This window comes from Bos mutus, chromosome 19, assembly GCF_027580195.1.
Source record: "Bos mutus isolate GX-2022 chromosome 19, NWIPB_WYAK_1.1, whole genome shotgun sequence".
NCBI classification, from domain to species: Eukaryota; Metazoa; Chordata; class Mammalia; order Artiodactyla; family Bovidae; genus Bos; species Bos mutus.
This window is the reverse complement of record NC_091635.1, coordinates 27,164,016-27,181,148: the sequence shown is the minus strand read 5'-3', so window position 1 is coordinate 27,181,148 and position 17,133 is coordinate 27,164,016. Positions and strand designations below refer to the sequence as shown.

Below are 17,133 nucleotides of genomic sequence, written 5' to 3'. Positions count from 1 at the left end.
CTTTGGGACCTCATTCCATTTCTTGACCCTACCCCTGCCACCCCACCCCCACCCCACCCTGAGGAATGTGTGTCTTTGTGTGCCTCTATGGCATCCGGTCCCATCACTTCATGGGAAATAGAGGGGGAAACAGTGGAAACAGTGTCAGACTTTATTTTTCTGGGCTCCAAAATCACTGCAGATGGTGACTGCAGCCATGAAATTAAAAGACGCTTACTCCTTGGAAGAAAAGTTATGACCAACCTAGATAGCATATTCAAAAGCAGAGACATTACTTTGCCAACAAAGGTTCGTCTAGTCAAGGCTATGGTTTTCCCTGTGGTCATGTATGGATGTGAGAGTTGGACTATGAAGAAGGCTGAGCGCCGAAGAATTGATGCTTTTGAACTATGGTGTTGGAGAAGACTCTTGAGAGTCCCTTGGACTGCAAGGAGATCCAACCAGTCCATTCTGAAGGAGATCAGCCTTGGGATTTCTTTGGAGAGAACGATGCTGAAGCTGAAACTCCAGTACTTTGGCCACCTCATGACAAGAGTTGACTCATTGGAAAAGACTCTGATGCTGGGAGGGATTGGGGGAAGGAGGAGAAGGGGACGACAGAGGATGAGATGGCTGGATGGCATCACTGACTCGATGGACGTGGGTCTGGGTGAACTCCGGGAGTTGGTGATGGACAGGGAGGCCTGGGGTGCTGCGATTCATGGGGTCTCGAAGAGTTGGACACGACTGAGCGACTGAACTGAACTGAACTGATGGCGCAGTCCATGGGGTCCCAAAGAGTCAGACACAACTGAGCAACTGAACTGAAGAGTATGATGGTGCTCATACTATTGGTTTTGCATGGGGAGTCAAAGGACCTATGTTTGTAACAAGTTTGGGGTTCCCAAGGCCAGCAAAAATAGACAAGGGACCAGTTTCTACCTCTAGACTCAAAACAGTTTAAACCACAATGGATTGTTCTGTAGGAGCCTCAGGAAGAAATGTAGGGAAGATGGAGAAAGGATAAACAGTCTTGGCCTTCTCTTTCCCTCATTCTTCCCCCCAAACCTTACCCTATCATGTCTCAGCTACTTATCCTCTCACTACTCATTTGCTCTCATTTCCAGAATCCTTGCACACAGTAGGCACTCAGTAAATGCTTTTCACACTGAGTCAAAATGAATCAAGTTACACTCTCTGGCTATACTTTAAGATAAAGAAGCACAAAGGAAGAAGGAAGACCTTCCCCAGATTATGGGATAGAATCTCCTACAGGATTGTTTGCTAGAGAACAGAGACCCAGAGCCATGGTTCTCCAGCATCAGACTCGCCTGTAGGGCTGGGTGGAACTCAGACTGCTGGGCTCCACCACCAGAGTTTCTGATTCATGGGTCTGGGATGGGACATGAGAACCTGCATTTCTTCTAACAGGTGCCCAGGTGATGCTGACCCCACCACTAATCCTGGGACCACCAGTGGATCCTGAGCACCCCTGGCTTAGGCAACCACAGCCCCTCACCTCAGTGCTCACTCACCACGGGGACCTGGTTGGTTCTAATTTCATACAGTTTAGTAGGAAGGAACAGTTCCTCTCACTAGGTGAGAATTAGGAACACGTGACTCCTGGTCAGCCCTCCAGGGATCCCAGAGAGGGCAAGGGAGGGCAGAAGCGGGTCTCCGACTGATTATCCGTTCTGTCTCCATTTAAATAGTCCATCGACTCCATACTTATTGAAAGTCACTTCCCAAAAACATGTTTTGCAGCAGCAGCGGAGCACTAGGAATTTCCTGTGGCGAGGCAGCGCCAGCGCGGGGAGGGGAGAGGCCGTGCTGAGCGAGCGCCTTCCCTTGGCTCGGGCAGGGCCACGTGCCCCACCCCCTCGCTCGCACATGTCTGCGCCGCCACCGCCGCGGCAGCCGGGCTGTTTATGAGCGAGTTGTTGTGGTAGAAATGGAGCAGGCTGCACATGCCCGGGCCATGTGACCCCGGCAGCCCGCGTGAGCCTCGGGCCGGCACAGACACACTCGGCCCGGTCCTCCACCGACCGGAGAAGCAGGAGGAAAGATGGGGAAGAAGTGAAAAGGCATTGGGCTCCCTTCCCCCGTCTCGTGGCTCTTTACCCTGCTTGCGTCTCCTGCCTCTCGCTAGCCACCAGGGGAGAAAACACCCAGGAAAGCAACATGGTTTCCCCTGGGGCAGGTTCTCCTTCAAGGCAGCCCCTTGGCATTTACACAACCTAGAGCCCTAGGCCCCAAACGAACAAAAAGCCTCCCCAAGCCAAGAACACAGAATGCCAGCCTCAGCCCTCCAACTGATGTGCTAATGGCAGCCCAGAGCCAAGACTTGGTTTCCCTGCAGTCTGGGCTCCTCCAGTCAGGCTGCAGGGTCCCCTGTTTCTAGGAAGGAGGATGCCACCCAAAGATACAGTGAGTGCTCCGTCCAGGATTAGAACCTGGAGAGCTCAGGATTCTTTCTGCAGCAGTGATCTGCAGGGTGAGCAGACAGGAAAAGGAAAATCCCTCTGCCAACTGGGGATCGGGAGGAGCTGAGGGATGGGATGGGGGTGGGGGTGAGATCTGGAAGAACACTAACCCCGTCCAGCTGGAGAACAAACTCTTCCTTGGGAGTTTGAGACAAGTTCAGCCTCCATCCCTCCATCCCTCCAGCCTCCCTTCTGCCCAGTCCTCCCAGCCCCATAGTATCCTGTCTCAGCACTCTAACCCCAGACCCCTGGTCCCAGCCCTGGGCTCTGGCCCCCACCCGTGACCCTGTTTCTGAACTGCAGTGCCTCTCGCTGGGATGTGAGACGATGCTGGAGTCAGGCGGACAGTAGGTTAGCAGGAACAAGCAAACGAACTGAGCACGACCCACATTTTCTCACCGCATCAAAACTTCGCAGATCCTGCATTGCAGAGCTAGCGCTTTTTTTTTTTTTTAATTCTCTGCTGGGCCCCTACACACGTCTGCATTTTTGCAACCAGCACAGATTTTTTTTTTCAGGGTGCAAACTGCGCATTCTAATGAGCCAAAGCTCCTTCCTGTGGCATTGAAAAATCTCTTTGGCAAATTGCTTCTTCCCACCCCGACCCCCAATTTAGAAAAAGGGGAGGGATCCCAAATTTGTGAAGTTGCATCCTCCCCCTCTCCTTCGCCTGCCCCCTCCCCCAAGATACTGCAGTCTTTCCAGACCAACTAACAGTTGCAAACCAGGGGAGAGAGATGGGAGGAGGGAAAACCAGCCTTGTTCCTTCTTTCCACTCAGATTGAGCTGGCTGTCCAGGGTTGCTTTTCTTCCCTGGGCTGCCCACTGCATCCCTCTTTCCCTCCTCATCCCAGCCAGTGTTTATGTAAGCCTCCCAGAAGCTACACTCAGCCCCTAATGCCTGCCCAGGCTGCAGCTCCTCCAAGGTCCATCCTGCTCACGAGGACTGTCATGAGCCTCTGGCCTCCCCCAGGCAGCTCTGAGGAGATCTGCAGAGACCCAAGGAATGAGGAGAGACGCTGGACACGGAGGTTTGAGACAGAGCTGGGGTAAACGATCGAAATAGGGGCAGGCACATGGGCATCCCCGCCCCCACCACTCCCCCTGCACATTCCCGTGTGTGTGCGTCCTACAGAGGCTCAAGGACAGCCAGTGGGCAGGTGCAGGAACCTGGAAGATGACACCAGCCCTGGGCTCCAGCAGAGCATACAAAGGTCGGACAGGATGGCCTTGGCATAGCCTGTGCTGGATGCCACCGCCCTTCAACCTGGCAGGGGGAACTCCATGCCAGAAGGAGGGTATTCAGGGGCTTAGTTTTCTACTGCCAAAGGCGGTCCATGTCACCTCCCTGATCCTGTGGTTTTGGTGGGATCCTGGGTTCAGAGAGGGGAATCCTCCATTGAATTCCCCAAATCATCTGCTGAAGAAGCACTGACCCAGGATGATGAGTGGCTCTCAGAGGACTGTTTTTAGAAGTACTCGTCTCTTAAGCAGGTAAATGGGGAAGGAAGTTGTCGTTTCCTTATGGCATTTTATACAACTTCTGTCTGTCCTTGGTGGCCTTTCATACTCCTTTAACCAATCTATTCTTTTTTTTTTTTTTTTTTTAACTGAAGCTTATATTTGAACTGTTAGCAAGGAAAGAGAACTTTGTTTCACTGGAAAAGTCAATCAACTCAGTGAATTATAAAGGTAACCAAATATGTAACAAGTCATTTCTGGCAATAGATCCATATCAATTGGTTTCTACCAAGGGATCCATGTAGATATGGTTACCACCAAAGGGTCTGCGCGTACAAGGCTCCTAAGGGAGGAGGGCATCCATGCAGTCTTCATTCATGGAGCCCCTGCCGAGGGTGCCTTCGAGCAAGATGGAGGTCATGCAACCCAAAAAATCCTTTTTTTGGGGGGGTGGCATCCCACACGTGGCTGGTGGGATCTTAATTCCCTGACCAGGGACCTGGTAGTGAAAGTGCCTAGTCCTAACCACTGGACCGCCAAACGATTCCCATTTCCCCCCTAACCAATCCATTCTTGATATACCCCTTAGAAGGAAGCAGGTTTCCTTGGTGGCTCAGATGGTAAAGAATCTGCCTGCAATGCAGGAGACCCAGGTTTGATCCCTGAGTCAGGAAGATCCCTGGGAGAAGGACGTGGCAACCCACTCTAGTATTCTTGCCTGGAGAATCTCATGGAAAGATGAGGCTGGCAGGCTACAGTCCATGGGGTCCCAAAGAGTCAGACACGACTGAGTGAGTAACAGTTTGGAAGGAAGTGCCATGGCCCTTTAAGGGGCCCAGACCTACATGTCAGTGTCCCTCTCCCCTCATCACCAACTAAAAAAGCTCAATGCCTGCTTCAGTTATCACCTCTGTAGCAGATAACATGGAACTCTGTCTTTTATTTATTTGGCTGCACCACATCTTAGTTGAGCTTTAGTTGTAGCACGTGGGAGGAAGTTCGTCTTATTGTATGTTTGTTTGTTTGCACCTTATTCTTGCCCCCTTCTACCTCACCAGAAGAGGAGACTGGAGGAGGGAGGAAGGCAGGCGTTTAAGGGAAGAAGAAGAGTGGTTGGAGTGAGTGAGAGGTTCTAGATGGCTAAGGTACTTGTGGGGTCAGGAGCAAGGGGTGCTCAGGCTTCCCCTTCGTGGTGACACACCTCACTTGTAGCACCAGGATGAGCTTGCAGCTCAGACATTCCACTCGGTGTAATCCTTCTCTCCAGGATGGGCAGCTTGCTAGTGGAAAGAGTTTGATCCACAGGCTCGGGGTTGAATTTCCAACATCCCCATTTTCATTGTGTCTCTTGGTAGTTCCAAGAGACAGCTGGGGGAGTTTTAGCACCTCCAAAACCTCCATTAACTCCACTATTATTTTTTCCCACCATTATTTAACGTGACATCTCAGTTTTACACACTTCACTTCAAATACAGCTTCAAGGCAAATCGCCTAGTCTCTGAAGCATCCTGGGCAAGTGAATAAATATCTCTAGGTCTCAGACTGCCCACCTCTAAACTCAGAATGAGACCTACTGCACAGGGTAGTTGTGGATATTCAGTGAAATAATTTATGTAATACACTTAGCCAGTGCCTGGCATATAGTTGGTGTGCATGCTAAGTCGCTTCAGTTGTGTCCGACTCTTTGCGACTCCATGAAGTGTAGCCCACCAGGCTCCTCTGTCCATGGGATTCTCCAGGCAAGAATATCGGAGTGGGTTGCCATGCTCTCCTTCAGGGGATCTTCCCGACCCAGGGATCGAACCCATGTCTCCAGGTCTTCTGCATTGGCAGGTGGATTCTTTACTACTAGCGCCACTGGGGAAGCCTACAGTTGGTACTCAGTACATATTTATTATTCCCTTTCCTTGGAAAAAGGAGTACTGAGGTAAAGATAGAATCTGAGGCAAAACACATCCATGTAACCCAGCTCTGGATCATACTTCACCCTCCTTTTTTCCATCTCCCTCAAAGAACAAATTAACTCAGACTTTAACCCTCCTACTTCATTCTCTTGAAATTCTCCCCAAGACATCAAAGCTCTGGGTGGGTTAGGGAAAGCTGGCTGGCCTTTCAGAGAGCAGGAAAAAAAGACCTAGGAGGGCTGGGAATGAGTATCTCCCAGCGCAGGGCTTGCTGCCTGAGTGTAGGGCATTCCCAGAGTTTCTGTCTTGGGGTTTGCATCACCTGGGCAGGTAGGTTATTTCCCAGGGGCAATGGTTCTCTCGGTGAGAGAGGGGCGGGGGAGGAAGACACTTACTGAAGCCTGACCTGGTTTCCAGCAAGGACCCACCCTCCTCAGTCAGTCAGTCAGTCAGTCAAGATTTAGGCCACCCAGGATTTGCACAAGGTGTTGTCCTGTTACCCACAGTGTCCTACTGATGAGAAGAAAAGGTCTTGGATCAAACACACACATCCATGCACACTCCTGCCATTCACGCTTATACACTCGGACATACGGTCTCTACGATCGCATACACACACACTCGGGCCAGAGCTTAGAGCTCTCACTCTTTTCCTTTCCTCTACCCTATCTCTGCTGTCTTCCCCATATCAAAGAAATCCAAGAGAATTTAAGACATAGTTGGAAACACACTCACATACAGGATCCCACCCTGTCCCTAAATGGTGAGGTCAGTCTGGAATCTCAGACTCTGAGGAATCTGTGCAGAAGTGTGGGCAATATGGAGCTAGATGTGCTTTGCTGTGCCAGGTCTTGGATTCTATCTGAGCACTATTTATTAAGGGTCCAAATTCTTGGGCTGAATTTGGCTATGGGAGATATGGTGCATGAGTGCACATGTGTATATGTGTGTGTGTAAAAGAGAACTGGAATGTCCAGCTGGCAGGAGAGGGTCGGAGGCCATGTTGATATACACCTGTTGTCTTAGGTCAAGGCTGAAGTGAAAGAGAGGCCAAAGCTAGATTCTATTACAGGTCCCCAAAGGCCAGACAACCCAGCCTTTTCTCCCTCCCTTTGGTGGCTCTGAGTCCCATAGTCTCTGTCCTTTTCCCAGCAGCTGTTGACAGAGAGAGGAACAGGGTGGATAGATAGAAGCTTCTGGAACAAAGGGAGAATCCTGCCTCTTCATTATTCTGTATCCTTCTCTCCAGTTTTAGAAGGAAGATCCCAAAGTTACTTGTCAGGGAGAAAAGGAGGGGCCCTGTAAGAGGTTCAGAGGAAGGAGGACCCAGAAGGAACCCCCCTCCTTTGCCTCCTCCTTCCCAGCCTCCGCTTTCATACCTCACACAGACTGCAAAACAACCCAGCTTCTTGCCAAGAGTTAGGCTGACTGCATTTCAGCTCATGCAGTCTCTGCCTCCTCCTCCCTCTCACTGGCTGTAAACTCAGGGAGGGAATCTTGACCCCTGGCCCTCCCCCCATGGGAATAAACACCAGCAAGCAGAACAAGGGGTGGGCAGGGTCACCACAGCAGCAAACAGAGCTGTAGTTGCTAAACAGGGCAACTAAAGGGAGTGCAGAGGCTGGTGGGGAGCTAGAGGTCACGCCAAGGTCCCTGACTTTGAATCCAGCGGTGGCAGGTCCCTGGGCTTGGGTCCTGGCTCTGATGGAAACTCAGAAAGGGCACAGAGAGCGTGCAGTGCTGCATAAGGCAGATCACCTCCCAGGGTTCCCTCCAGAGCCCTGAAGGAGGAGGGAAAGGGGGTGGAGGCCAAGTTCAGAACCAAGTTTTCCTGAAAAGCCTCTTTCCTTGTTTGTCCTAGCCCCTCCCAGGCCCTCCCACGCTCTGCTGAAGATTCCCAGCTCTGGGCCAAGGGGCTCGGGCAGCCCAGGGAAGAGCCCACTGCCTTCTCTCTCCCACTGTTCTTGGGGGCAAGGGAACAAAGCTAAATCCCAGGCCGTTGTAGGGAGTCCATCTGTCTTCCCCAGGGAAGCAGAGGGTCAGCGAGTGGTCAGGCCAGCTGCCCAGCTGCCTCCCCTTCTGTCACCATCACAGTCCTCTCTGCTTACTCACTTCCTCACCACCCAGCCTACTCCTTCCCCGGGGTCCACACGCCTCCTTTTCTCTACCTCTTTGATGGCTGTGTCCAGGCATCCATCAATGCTGTCCCAGGAGTGGTCTGTGAACAAGTGGGGAAGGGCTTCCATTGTGCAAAAAAACAAACAAAACCCTCCCTAGGAGCAGTGGGACTGAAGAGGGATTAGCAGGAAGCAGCAGGTGGCGCGGGTTCACTGGGCTGCTTCAAGAAGAGGTTCTCAGCTCTCCCCACACCCAAGTCCTCAAACAGGATAGACCCGGGAATTCCCTGGCAGTCCAGTTAGGACTGCGAGCTCTCTGCCAGGGATCTGGGCTCAATCCTTGGTCAGGGATCCCACAAGCTGCATGGTGAGGCCAAAAAAACCCAAAAACAAACAAACAAAAAAACCATGATAGACCTCCACTGGAGACCCGCTTTCACCAGTGGGGTAGAGTTGCTCCTCTGAAGGGAGATGCTGGCTGTTTTTAACCCCTGTTCAATGTTTCACTTTCATGTCAGCTCACTGCCTGATGGTAGGCAAATGAAACCAGCAATGGCTGTCTGACCTTGGGCCAGTCACTCCTTCTAAGCCTTTCTCATCAGTAAAGGATAGGGGTTAAGATGATCTCTGTGTTCCCATATGAAACCCATACTACCCTGAAGCACTGGGGGTGGAGCTGGGGGGGTGCCCCAAGCCCTGACTTACCTCTGGTCCTTTTATTGTAGGACCTCAAAACACTTTCACCACAGTTTCCTTCCCTTGTCCTTTTTATTTCCTAGACAAAGGGAAATGACTCACCCCAAAGTCACCTTGAGTGGGTGGGGTGGTGTCATATAAGCAAACAGGGAGTCCCCAGGGACATCCTCAACCCCTATGGCAACTCCTTTCCCAAAGGGGAGTAGAACGCAAAAGGGGTCACATTTCCTTTCCCTCTCAGGACTTGGCTCTGCAGGAGCTTAAGCTCCTGACGGTGGGGCTATCTCCCTCCCCTATCATCTCTCTCTCGTGTGGCCACTAACCTCAAGGCAGGGTCAGTCCCACAATCACGTGAAGCCCTCACGTTTGCAAGATTTGCAGAAAGGGGCTGTTAGCTTTGATCTCCCAGGGAGCCGCCAAGCTTGTCAGTCCCTCCCCAGGAATTCACATGCCTCTGCCATACAAGCTTTCCAAACACGCCACCCTGACTCTTCAACGCACTCCACCCCACAAGGCTCGCAGCTCCTCCCCGGTTCCAGCAAGAGCTTGTGCAAGGCAGAAATGGGGAAATAAACGCAGTCCGCCCACTTTGCCAACGGACTACATATCCCGACAGCCTCGGCTTTACGCAGGCGCACCGAGCTCAACGTGCCTGCTGCTGGAAAAGTGTGTCACTGGGGCACGAGGCGCTCCCTGGGATCACATGGTACCTGCTCCAGTGCCGCGTGCGGCCCGGGAACCCTGGGTTGCTGGCGCCTGCGCAGAGCCCTCTGTCCCAGGGAAAAAGGCTGGGGCAAAAGGCGGCTGAGATTGGCAGAGTGAAATATTGCTGCCGAGGGAACGTAGCAGGGCACACGTCTCGCTTCTTTGCGCCTGGGTGCCCTGTTTCTCCCCATCACCTACTTACTTCCTGACTGCAGCCTCTCTCCCTGTGGGACTTTTGCACAAGGAGCTCCAGATTCGATACCCTGCAGCGCTGCGGAGTCGTCAGGCAGTGGCACCCCGTGCACTGCAGAGACCCGACCCTCCTTGCTACCTTCTAGCCAGAAGTACTGCAGGCTGATTCCCTCCGCCCCCTTCCCCCACACTCTCTCTGCTCTTCCCATGCAAAACAGACCTCGGTGCCTCAGCGTTCTACCCTTCTTCAGGGCTGCAGTCCTGCCCCGCCAAGACCTTGCTGCAGAGTGCCTCGGATCCTGATCGTGAGCCGCGGGGGTCCACTCCCCGCCCTCGGCCAGTGCCCAGGGGGCGACAGCTGCAACTGTAACCTCCAGTTGTGTCAAGGTCCAGTTTGAATGACCGCTGTCAGCCAGTGAAGACATGACGACCCTGGACTCTAACAACAACACAGGTACTAAGATTCCTTTGCTACCATCATTCTTTCTCTGTCACTGTCTCCTCTCCTCTACGTCTTGGAACAAGAGGAACTTTGAAAGGGACTGGGGACTCCCTTGGTCAGGGGATTTGCTAGTGATGGACATGGGGCTGGGATTTCCACAGCGGGTTGTTCGGCCTGGGAATGCGCCCGGAAACGCCCCACCGTCACCCTTCAGATTCCCAAAGCTCCCTTTAGCTAGAAGGACTCAGATCCTGGGGAAGGAAGGAATGGAGAGAGTGGGTACGTGTGGTGAGATGAACAGTTTAGAGTAACTAGGAGTTTTGGAGCAGTGCCCTGAAACGCCCCCATCTATCCTCCCGCTGCAGCTGTGGCATGCCTGGACTTTTCGGAAAGAGGACCCCCTCTTTACAATCTTCCTCTTCCCTTCTAGTCCGCAGGAACTTGAGAAGCAGAGGGGCGACCCGGGTTCCAGGCAGGAGGGACTGGGGAAATGGGTCGGATCTCATTGGGGAACCCTCAGTGACAGTAGGGAGTGGCACTTGAGGAGCCCCAAGAGTGGTGCTCTGCCCCAGGGAGGACACCCAGAGCGCCCAGGCAGCCGGGAGCGCTCACATGGCTGCAGAGCCGGGCCCACGTGCTGCGTTTGTTTTCATTCAGCAGAAGCCGTGGCCGCCACCCCATTGGTGGGTGCCTCCCGGCCCCGTTACATAATGAGCTCCGCCCCCCGGTTGCCCCGGCAACGCGTGATTTTTCCCCCCTCCGCCTCTTCTCCTCCCCTTGTAGTCCCGACCCAGCCGGTGTTAGAAGCTCAGCCCAAGACCCCGACCCGGGACTCCTAGGAGGGGCGGAACGGGGGCGGGGCTACTGCTCCCGATTGACGGAAGTGGAGAGGGCGGAGCCTCGGGTACTGGGGTTCCTCGTTGGGGAGCCACGTGCAAGAGTCACACGTGGAGCTGGGACGTGAGGCCGGCTGAGGGCCCGGCTCCCGCCCCGCCCCGCCGAGATCTGGGTGAAGCTGGGCTGACTCACCGCCCCCGCCTGCCTCCTTTTCCTGTCCGCTTGTCGGAGGGGGGCCCCCCTTCGCCATAACCGATGCAGAGTAAGACGGAGTCATCCCTGACCTCTCGTGGCTTCATGTTTACACTCCTCAAAGAGACCTCACATCTAGCTTTCTCCTCACTCCTTTTCAATTTATTGTCCTTGCACCTACTTCACCTTACCGCCTTTAGAGTCAGCTTCTCCACAATACAAATTCCTTCTGTTCCCCAGCATCTCTTCTCTTAGTCCTGCCAACACTCTTACCCCTTCCCCCACGAAACAAGAAGCAGCTTGCCTCCTAAGGACTTCCCTAGTCGGTAAAAAATCTCCCTGCAATGCAGGAGACCAGGGTTCAATCCCTGGGTGGTGAAGATACCCTGGAGAAGGAAATGGCAACTACTCCAGTATTCTTGCCTGGGAAATCCCATGGACAGAGGAGCGTGGTGGGGGACTTCAGTCCATGGGATCACACGACTTAGGGAATAAACCACCACCATGAAAACAACTAGATCTCAGAAACATAGCTGAAAGGATATAAAGTCTCTTTTCATCTTTCTTTTCTCTTCCCCACTGAAAGTAAAACTGGGGTTCTGAGAAGGGAGTTGATTTCCTCTAGATCACAAATCAAGTTGTTGGTGGTAGATCTAGATCTAAAACCAGACTCTTTTGAATGTGCCCCTCCTTCCAGGTTGGAAGTCTCTTTGGATGAAAGTCTTACTTCCTTTTGGGGGATGGCTGAACTAGGTCAGGTTCATTTACCACCAAATAAATATCCCATCCCCCCACCTCAACCCTGAAACTGTAGGAGCTGATCTGTTGTGCAACTGTTTTACAGGGAACTGGGTTCACCCTGACCAACCTTGAGCTATTTTAGGGCGGCCCTGCCCAACTTAGTGTGTGTCAGTGGGTGAGCAAGACATGCCTCTGTAGACACGGTGGCATGGCCTGTGTCGGCTCACACGTGTCCTGGGATCCTCCCTTCTCCCACCCCACCGATGGCAAGCCAAGCGAGGTACTTGGCCAAAGGTGTGGCAGACAGGTCGCTTTTTTATCCTGCTAATGCAATGGGAACTCGGCCATCTGGTTGGCAATATAACTAGAGGGCCAAAGTCCCTGAATGGTTAGAGAGCCAAGGTCATTGTCACCAGGCGGAGAGATCTAGAAGGGGGAATTCCAAAGCTTTAGGCTGGACAGTTTGTTCTTCACTTCCACCTCCTGCAGCTCATACTGTTAAGCCCTTCCTGGATTCAGAGATAGAGCCTACTCTGACTCTTGATTTTGGAGGCCAGGGGAACAGTACCTTTGGAGATGATGTCTTTCAGTTTTGAGAGAATGTAATTGTTTTATTCTTCTAAGACCTCTGTTCTCACTGTTGGCTAGCTGCCCCTCCATGGTCTCATCCCTGGAATGGTGTTGGTATTAAAATCGGCAGCTGGGCTGTTTTTCTTGAAGCTTGTGCATTATGAATGGTTTTCAGCTGCTCTCCCATCCCCAGGTCAGCTGCTGACAATTAAGTCATTAGTTGCGTTTGATACTCTAAAGGAAGGCATCCAGGGCGGGGGTGGGGGGAGCAGTACATATGTGAGATGGCCACAGAGCATCACAGAGGTCATGCCTCTAGGGAGGTACCTCACACGCAAGGCAGATGCAGAATGTACCTGCCAAGAGTTGCAGGGGTTGGATGGCCATGTCTGGTTTATGTTGGGGAATTGCTTATTGTGGCTCTTCTGGGGACTCCAAGAGTAGGGGTGCCACATGGTTAACTTCTGAGTGCCCAACAGTTGACACCCCTTTCCCTTGTGTTCTCCTGCCAGGTGGCGTCATCACCTATATTGGCTCCAGTGGCTCCTCTCCAAACCGCACCAGCCCTGAATCCCTATACAGTGACAGCTCGAATGGCAGCTTCCAGTCCCTGACCCAAGGTTGCCCCACCTACTTCCCACCATCACCCACTGGCTCCCTCACCCAGGACCCAGCTCGCTCTTTTGGGAGCATTCCGCCCAGCTTGGGTGATGATGGTTCTCCTTCTTCTTCATCTTCCTCCTCGTCATCATCGTCCTCTTCCTTCTATAATGGGAGCCCCCCAGGGGGTCTACAGGTGGCCCTGGAAGACAGTAACCGAGTGTCTCCCAGCAAGAGCACCAGCAACATCACCAGTGAGTCAGTTTCCAGCTGATTTGGGGGAAGGGAAGGTGTCCAGGTCTAGGTAGGGAGTTGATCTTCATGTGACAGTTATTCCAGGGCCTACTCAGGCCTCAGGGATTTCTCCTAGAGTTGCACCAGCTGCTGTTGGCCCCGTCTGGTCATCCAAATGCCCCCTAGATTCTGAAGTTCCTCCTCAGCTCTTCCCCCCACCCAGTCTCCAGCCCAGAAAACCTCCAGCTCTCTGGCCACTCAGAAACCCCCGTTTACCTGCCTCCCCTCTCTTCCATTCAGAGCTGAATGGCATGGTGTTGCTGTGTAAGGTGTGTGGGGACGTGGCTTCAGGCTTCCACTATGGCGTGCATGCCTGCGAGGGCTGCAAGGTGAGGCAAGGGGAGGGAAGGGCAGGGGCAGGTGACCCTCTCACACAGGACACATCTTGGCCTGGACCAAGATGCTCACTCGCTGCCCTGCTCCACAGGGCTTTTTCCGTCGGAGCATCCAGCAGAACATCCAGTACAAAAGGTGTCTGAAAAATGAGAACTGCTCCATCGTCCGCATCAATCGTAACCGCTGCCAGCAATGCCGCTTCAAGAAGTGTCTCTCCGTGGGCATGTCTCGAGATGGTGAGGCAGCACCATGGCCCCGCCAGCTTCCCCGCACCTTCCCCCTTTCTTCCACTCGAGGTTTCTGAATTAGTCCCTCCCTTAAAAAGTCCCAAGACTGTGCGTCTCGTTTGCGGAGGGGGTGGCCATATTTCATCAGGGCTTGGGTAAACACACACTTCTTTCCCAGTTAGTTTCTCTGGTCCCCTCCTACCACAAGCCCTACTTAGAAAATCCCTCCATGGGTGTGGCCTTCTGGGTTTTAGTTTTGATATGGAACCCCAAGTCCTCGGGGGCTTGCCCTTTCAGGAGGAAGGAAGAGAAACATGTGAGTGCGCGTGAGAACTTCCTGACACTGCTCTCATCCTGTCACAGCTGTGCGTTTTGGGCGCATCCCCAAACGGGAGAAGCAGCGGATGCTGGCCGAGATGCAGAGTGCCATGAACCTGGCCAACAACCAGCTGAGCAGCCAGTGCCCACTGGAGACCCCACCCACCCAGCACCCCACCCCGGGCCCCATGGGCCCCTCACCGCCCCCAGCCCCTGCCCCCTCACCCCTGGTGGGCTTCTCCCAGTTCCCACAGCAGCTGACGCCTCCTCGATCCCCAAGTCCTGAGCCCACAGTGGAGGATGTGATATCCCAGGTAGCCCGGGCCCACCGCGAGATCTTCACCTACGCCCATGACAAACTGGGCACCTCACCTGGCAACTTCAATGCCAACCATGCCTCGGGCAACCGTCCGGCCACCACCCCACATCGCTGGGAAAGTCAGGGCTGCCCGCCTGCCAATGACAACATCATGGCTGCCCAGCGTCACAACGAGGCCCTGAACAGTTTACGCCAGGCTTCCTCCTCCTACCCTCCTCCTTGGCCCCCCGGCGCTGCCCACCACAGCTGCCACCAGCCCAACAGCAATGGGCACCGTCTGTGCCCCACCCACGTGTACCCAGCCCCCGAAGGCGAAGCCCCTGTCAACAGTCCGCGGCAGGGCAACTCCAAGAACGTTCTGCTGGTGAGGGCACTGGGGGTGAGGTGGGCAGGGGGCTGGGGAGAACGGATTGAGCACAGGGTCGCTGGGTGTGTATGGAGGCTAAGTGTAGAGAGGATGTTCAGTCCTGCAGGAGGGGCTCTGCTTGGGAAACCCTGATCTCCACCTGGCACTTGATTGCTGCTTTACCTGAAAGACCCATGCTCCAAGGCCACAAGGCTAACCCAGGCAGAATCTGGGGCCCAGCCCTGCTAGGGAAGCCCATCTGAGCTGGCCTGGCTCATACTCCCCTCCCCAAATCCTTCCCTTTTCCAGGCATGTCCCATGAACATGTACCCGCATGGACGCAGCGGGCGAACTGTGCAGGAGATCTGGGAGGACTTCTCCATGAGCTTCACACCCGCTGTGCGGGAGGTGGTAGAGTTTGCCAAGCACATCCCCGGTTTCCGTGATCTTTCTCAGCACGACCAGGTCACCCTGCTTAAGGCTGGCACCTTTGAGGTGAGTGACCATTTGGGCTCCCTGCTCTCAACCTTGGGAAGGATCCAGCAGAATGGGGGTCTGGGGTGGGCAGGGGCCACCTTACTCTTGAGTGATTAGGAAGGGGCAGAATCCCACCCAGTCCTGCCTGTGGATGGCCGGAACTTATGTCATCTCAAATGGGGTCTAATCACATCCTGCTACCGTAAAATAACACTTCAGAATACAGCGCTACCCCCCGTTCTAGGCATGAGCAGATTCACTTTGGCGAAGGGCCTTGCCCAGGGTCACAGGGAGTGACAAGACTGAGACTCAGATTCAGGCCCTCTGGATTCCAAAGCCAGTGGGATGTTCCCCATCCTTCCACCCGCTCCGCCTCACTGACCACTCAGAAACTAGCCCCGGTCTTGACTGAGAAATCCAAGGCAGCACCTGTAACCCCTTCAGAAAAGGGTAGGGGCGATTTGGCAAGTCTTCCGCCCCACCCAGGACGACTGTCCCCGCTTCAGGTGCTGATGGTGCGCTTTGCGTCGCTGTTCAACGTGAAGGACCAGACGGTGATGTTCCTGAGCCGCACCACCTACAGCCTGCAGGAGCTCGGCGCCATGGGCATGGGGGACCTGCTCAACGCCATGTTCGACTTCAGCGAGAAGCTCAACTCCCTGGCGCTTACCGAGGAGGAGCTGGGCCTCTTCACCGCGGTGGTGCTCGTCTCTGCAGGTAGGTCAGGCTCTCGCCTGAGCCTGACCGGGGAGGAGGCGGACGCAGTTCGATTCAACACACCTTTTATGGAGTACCTACTCTAGGCCAGGCCCTGCACCGGGCACTGGAGATACAGACATGATTCAGACACAGTCTAGCTCAGGAGACAGACTCATGCCCGACTAATTATAAAACAGTGAGATAAGTGTCACAGTAGAAGCATGAACCAAGGGCTTTGGGAGCACACACAACTATTTCTGCCTGGGGAGCTGGGGAAGGAGGTGACACTCGAGTGGGGCCTCAAAGGACAAGTAGAGATACTGCCAGGCAGAGGAGGGGGAAGGGCGTCCCAGGCAGAGGGAACCACAGAGCAGCGGGGGAGCCAGGGCCCTCTTGGGCCTGTTCAGGGGAGAGTGGCCAGGTGGGGCGGGAAGGGGGCCGGCCTTGCTGAGCCTGGGCTCCTGGTTTGCAGGCATCTCCTGCTTTCGGGTCAGGGCCTGGGAGAGGGCGTTATGTTCCCCCTCCCGCCCCTTCCCCGTCGGCCCTCTGAGGGGCTTCAGGGGGAGGCTGCGTGGCCACCGCTGCATCCTCGCAGACCTCCGCGTCCTCCTCCTCCTCGTCAGAGTCGGAGGAGCTCAGGGAGTCTGCCTCACTGCTGTCGTCTTCCCCACAGACCGCTCGGGAATGGAGAATTCCGCTTCGGTGGAGCAGCTCCAGGAGACGCTGCTGCGGGCTCTTCGGGCTCTGGTGCTGAAGAACCGGCCCTCGGAGACTTCCCGCTTCACCAAGCTGCTGCTCAAGCTGCCGGACCTGCGGACCCTGAACAACATGCACTCCGAGAAGCTGCTGTCCTTCCGGGTGGACGCCCAGTGACCCGCCCGGCCGGCCTTCCGCCGCTGCCCCCTTGTACAGAATCGAACTCTGCACTTCTCTCTCCTTTACGAGACGAAAAGGAAAAGCAAACCAGAATCTTATTTATATTGTTATAAAATATTCCAAGATGAGCCTCTGGCCCCCCCGAGCCTTCTTGTAAATACCTGCCTCCCTCCCCCATCACTGCACCTCCCCAGCCTCCCCTATTTAAACCACTCTCCCCCAACCCCGCTCTTTCTCTCTAGCCCCCCGATCTGTTCTATTCCTGTCTCAAATCCAATAGTTCACAGCTGAGCTGGCTTCTGTGGTGTGTGCTCGTTCTGGG

At 54.3% G+C, this 17,133-nt stretch overlaps 1 protein-coding gene across 1 annotated transcript; it reads left to right on the top strand.

Moving 5' to 3' along the window:
• Positions 1-9,324: 9,324 nt before the first annotated feature.
• On the top strand, positions 9,325-17,102 carry NR1D1 (nuclear receptor subfamily 1 group D member 1). Its single transcript, XM_070389801.1, has 8 exons — positions 9,325-9,991; positions 12,832-13,173; positions 13,454-13,542; positions 13,641-13,785; positions 14,140-14,777; positions 15,069-15,254; positions 15,743-15,953; positions 16,609-17,102. The coding sequence occupies exons 1-8, from the start codon at positions 9,961-9,963 to the stop codon at positions 16,806-16,808; spliced, it is 1,842 nt and encodes a 613-aa protein (XP_070245902.1). The 5' UTR covers positions 9,325-9,960; the 3' UTR covers positions 16,809-17,102.
• The last annotated feature ends 31 nt before the right edge of the window (positions 17,103-17,133 follow it).

Coding starts and splice junctions, on each gene's coding strand:
- NR1D1 (XM_070389801.1), top strand. CDS start 9,961: ATGACGACCCTGGACTCTAACAACAACACAG. Junction 13,174..13,453: donor GAGCACCAGCAACATCACCA/GTGAGTCAGTTT, acceptor TCTTCCATTCAG/AGCTGAATGGCATGGTGTTG. Junction 13,786..14,139: donor CGTGGGCATGTCTCGAGATG/GTGAGGCAGCAC, acceptor ATCCTGTCACAG/CTGTGCGTTTTGGGCGCATC.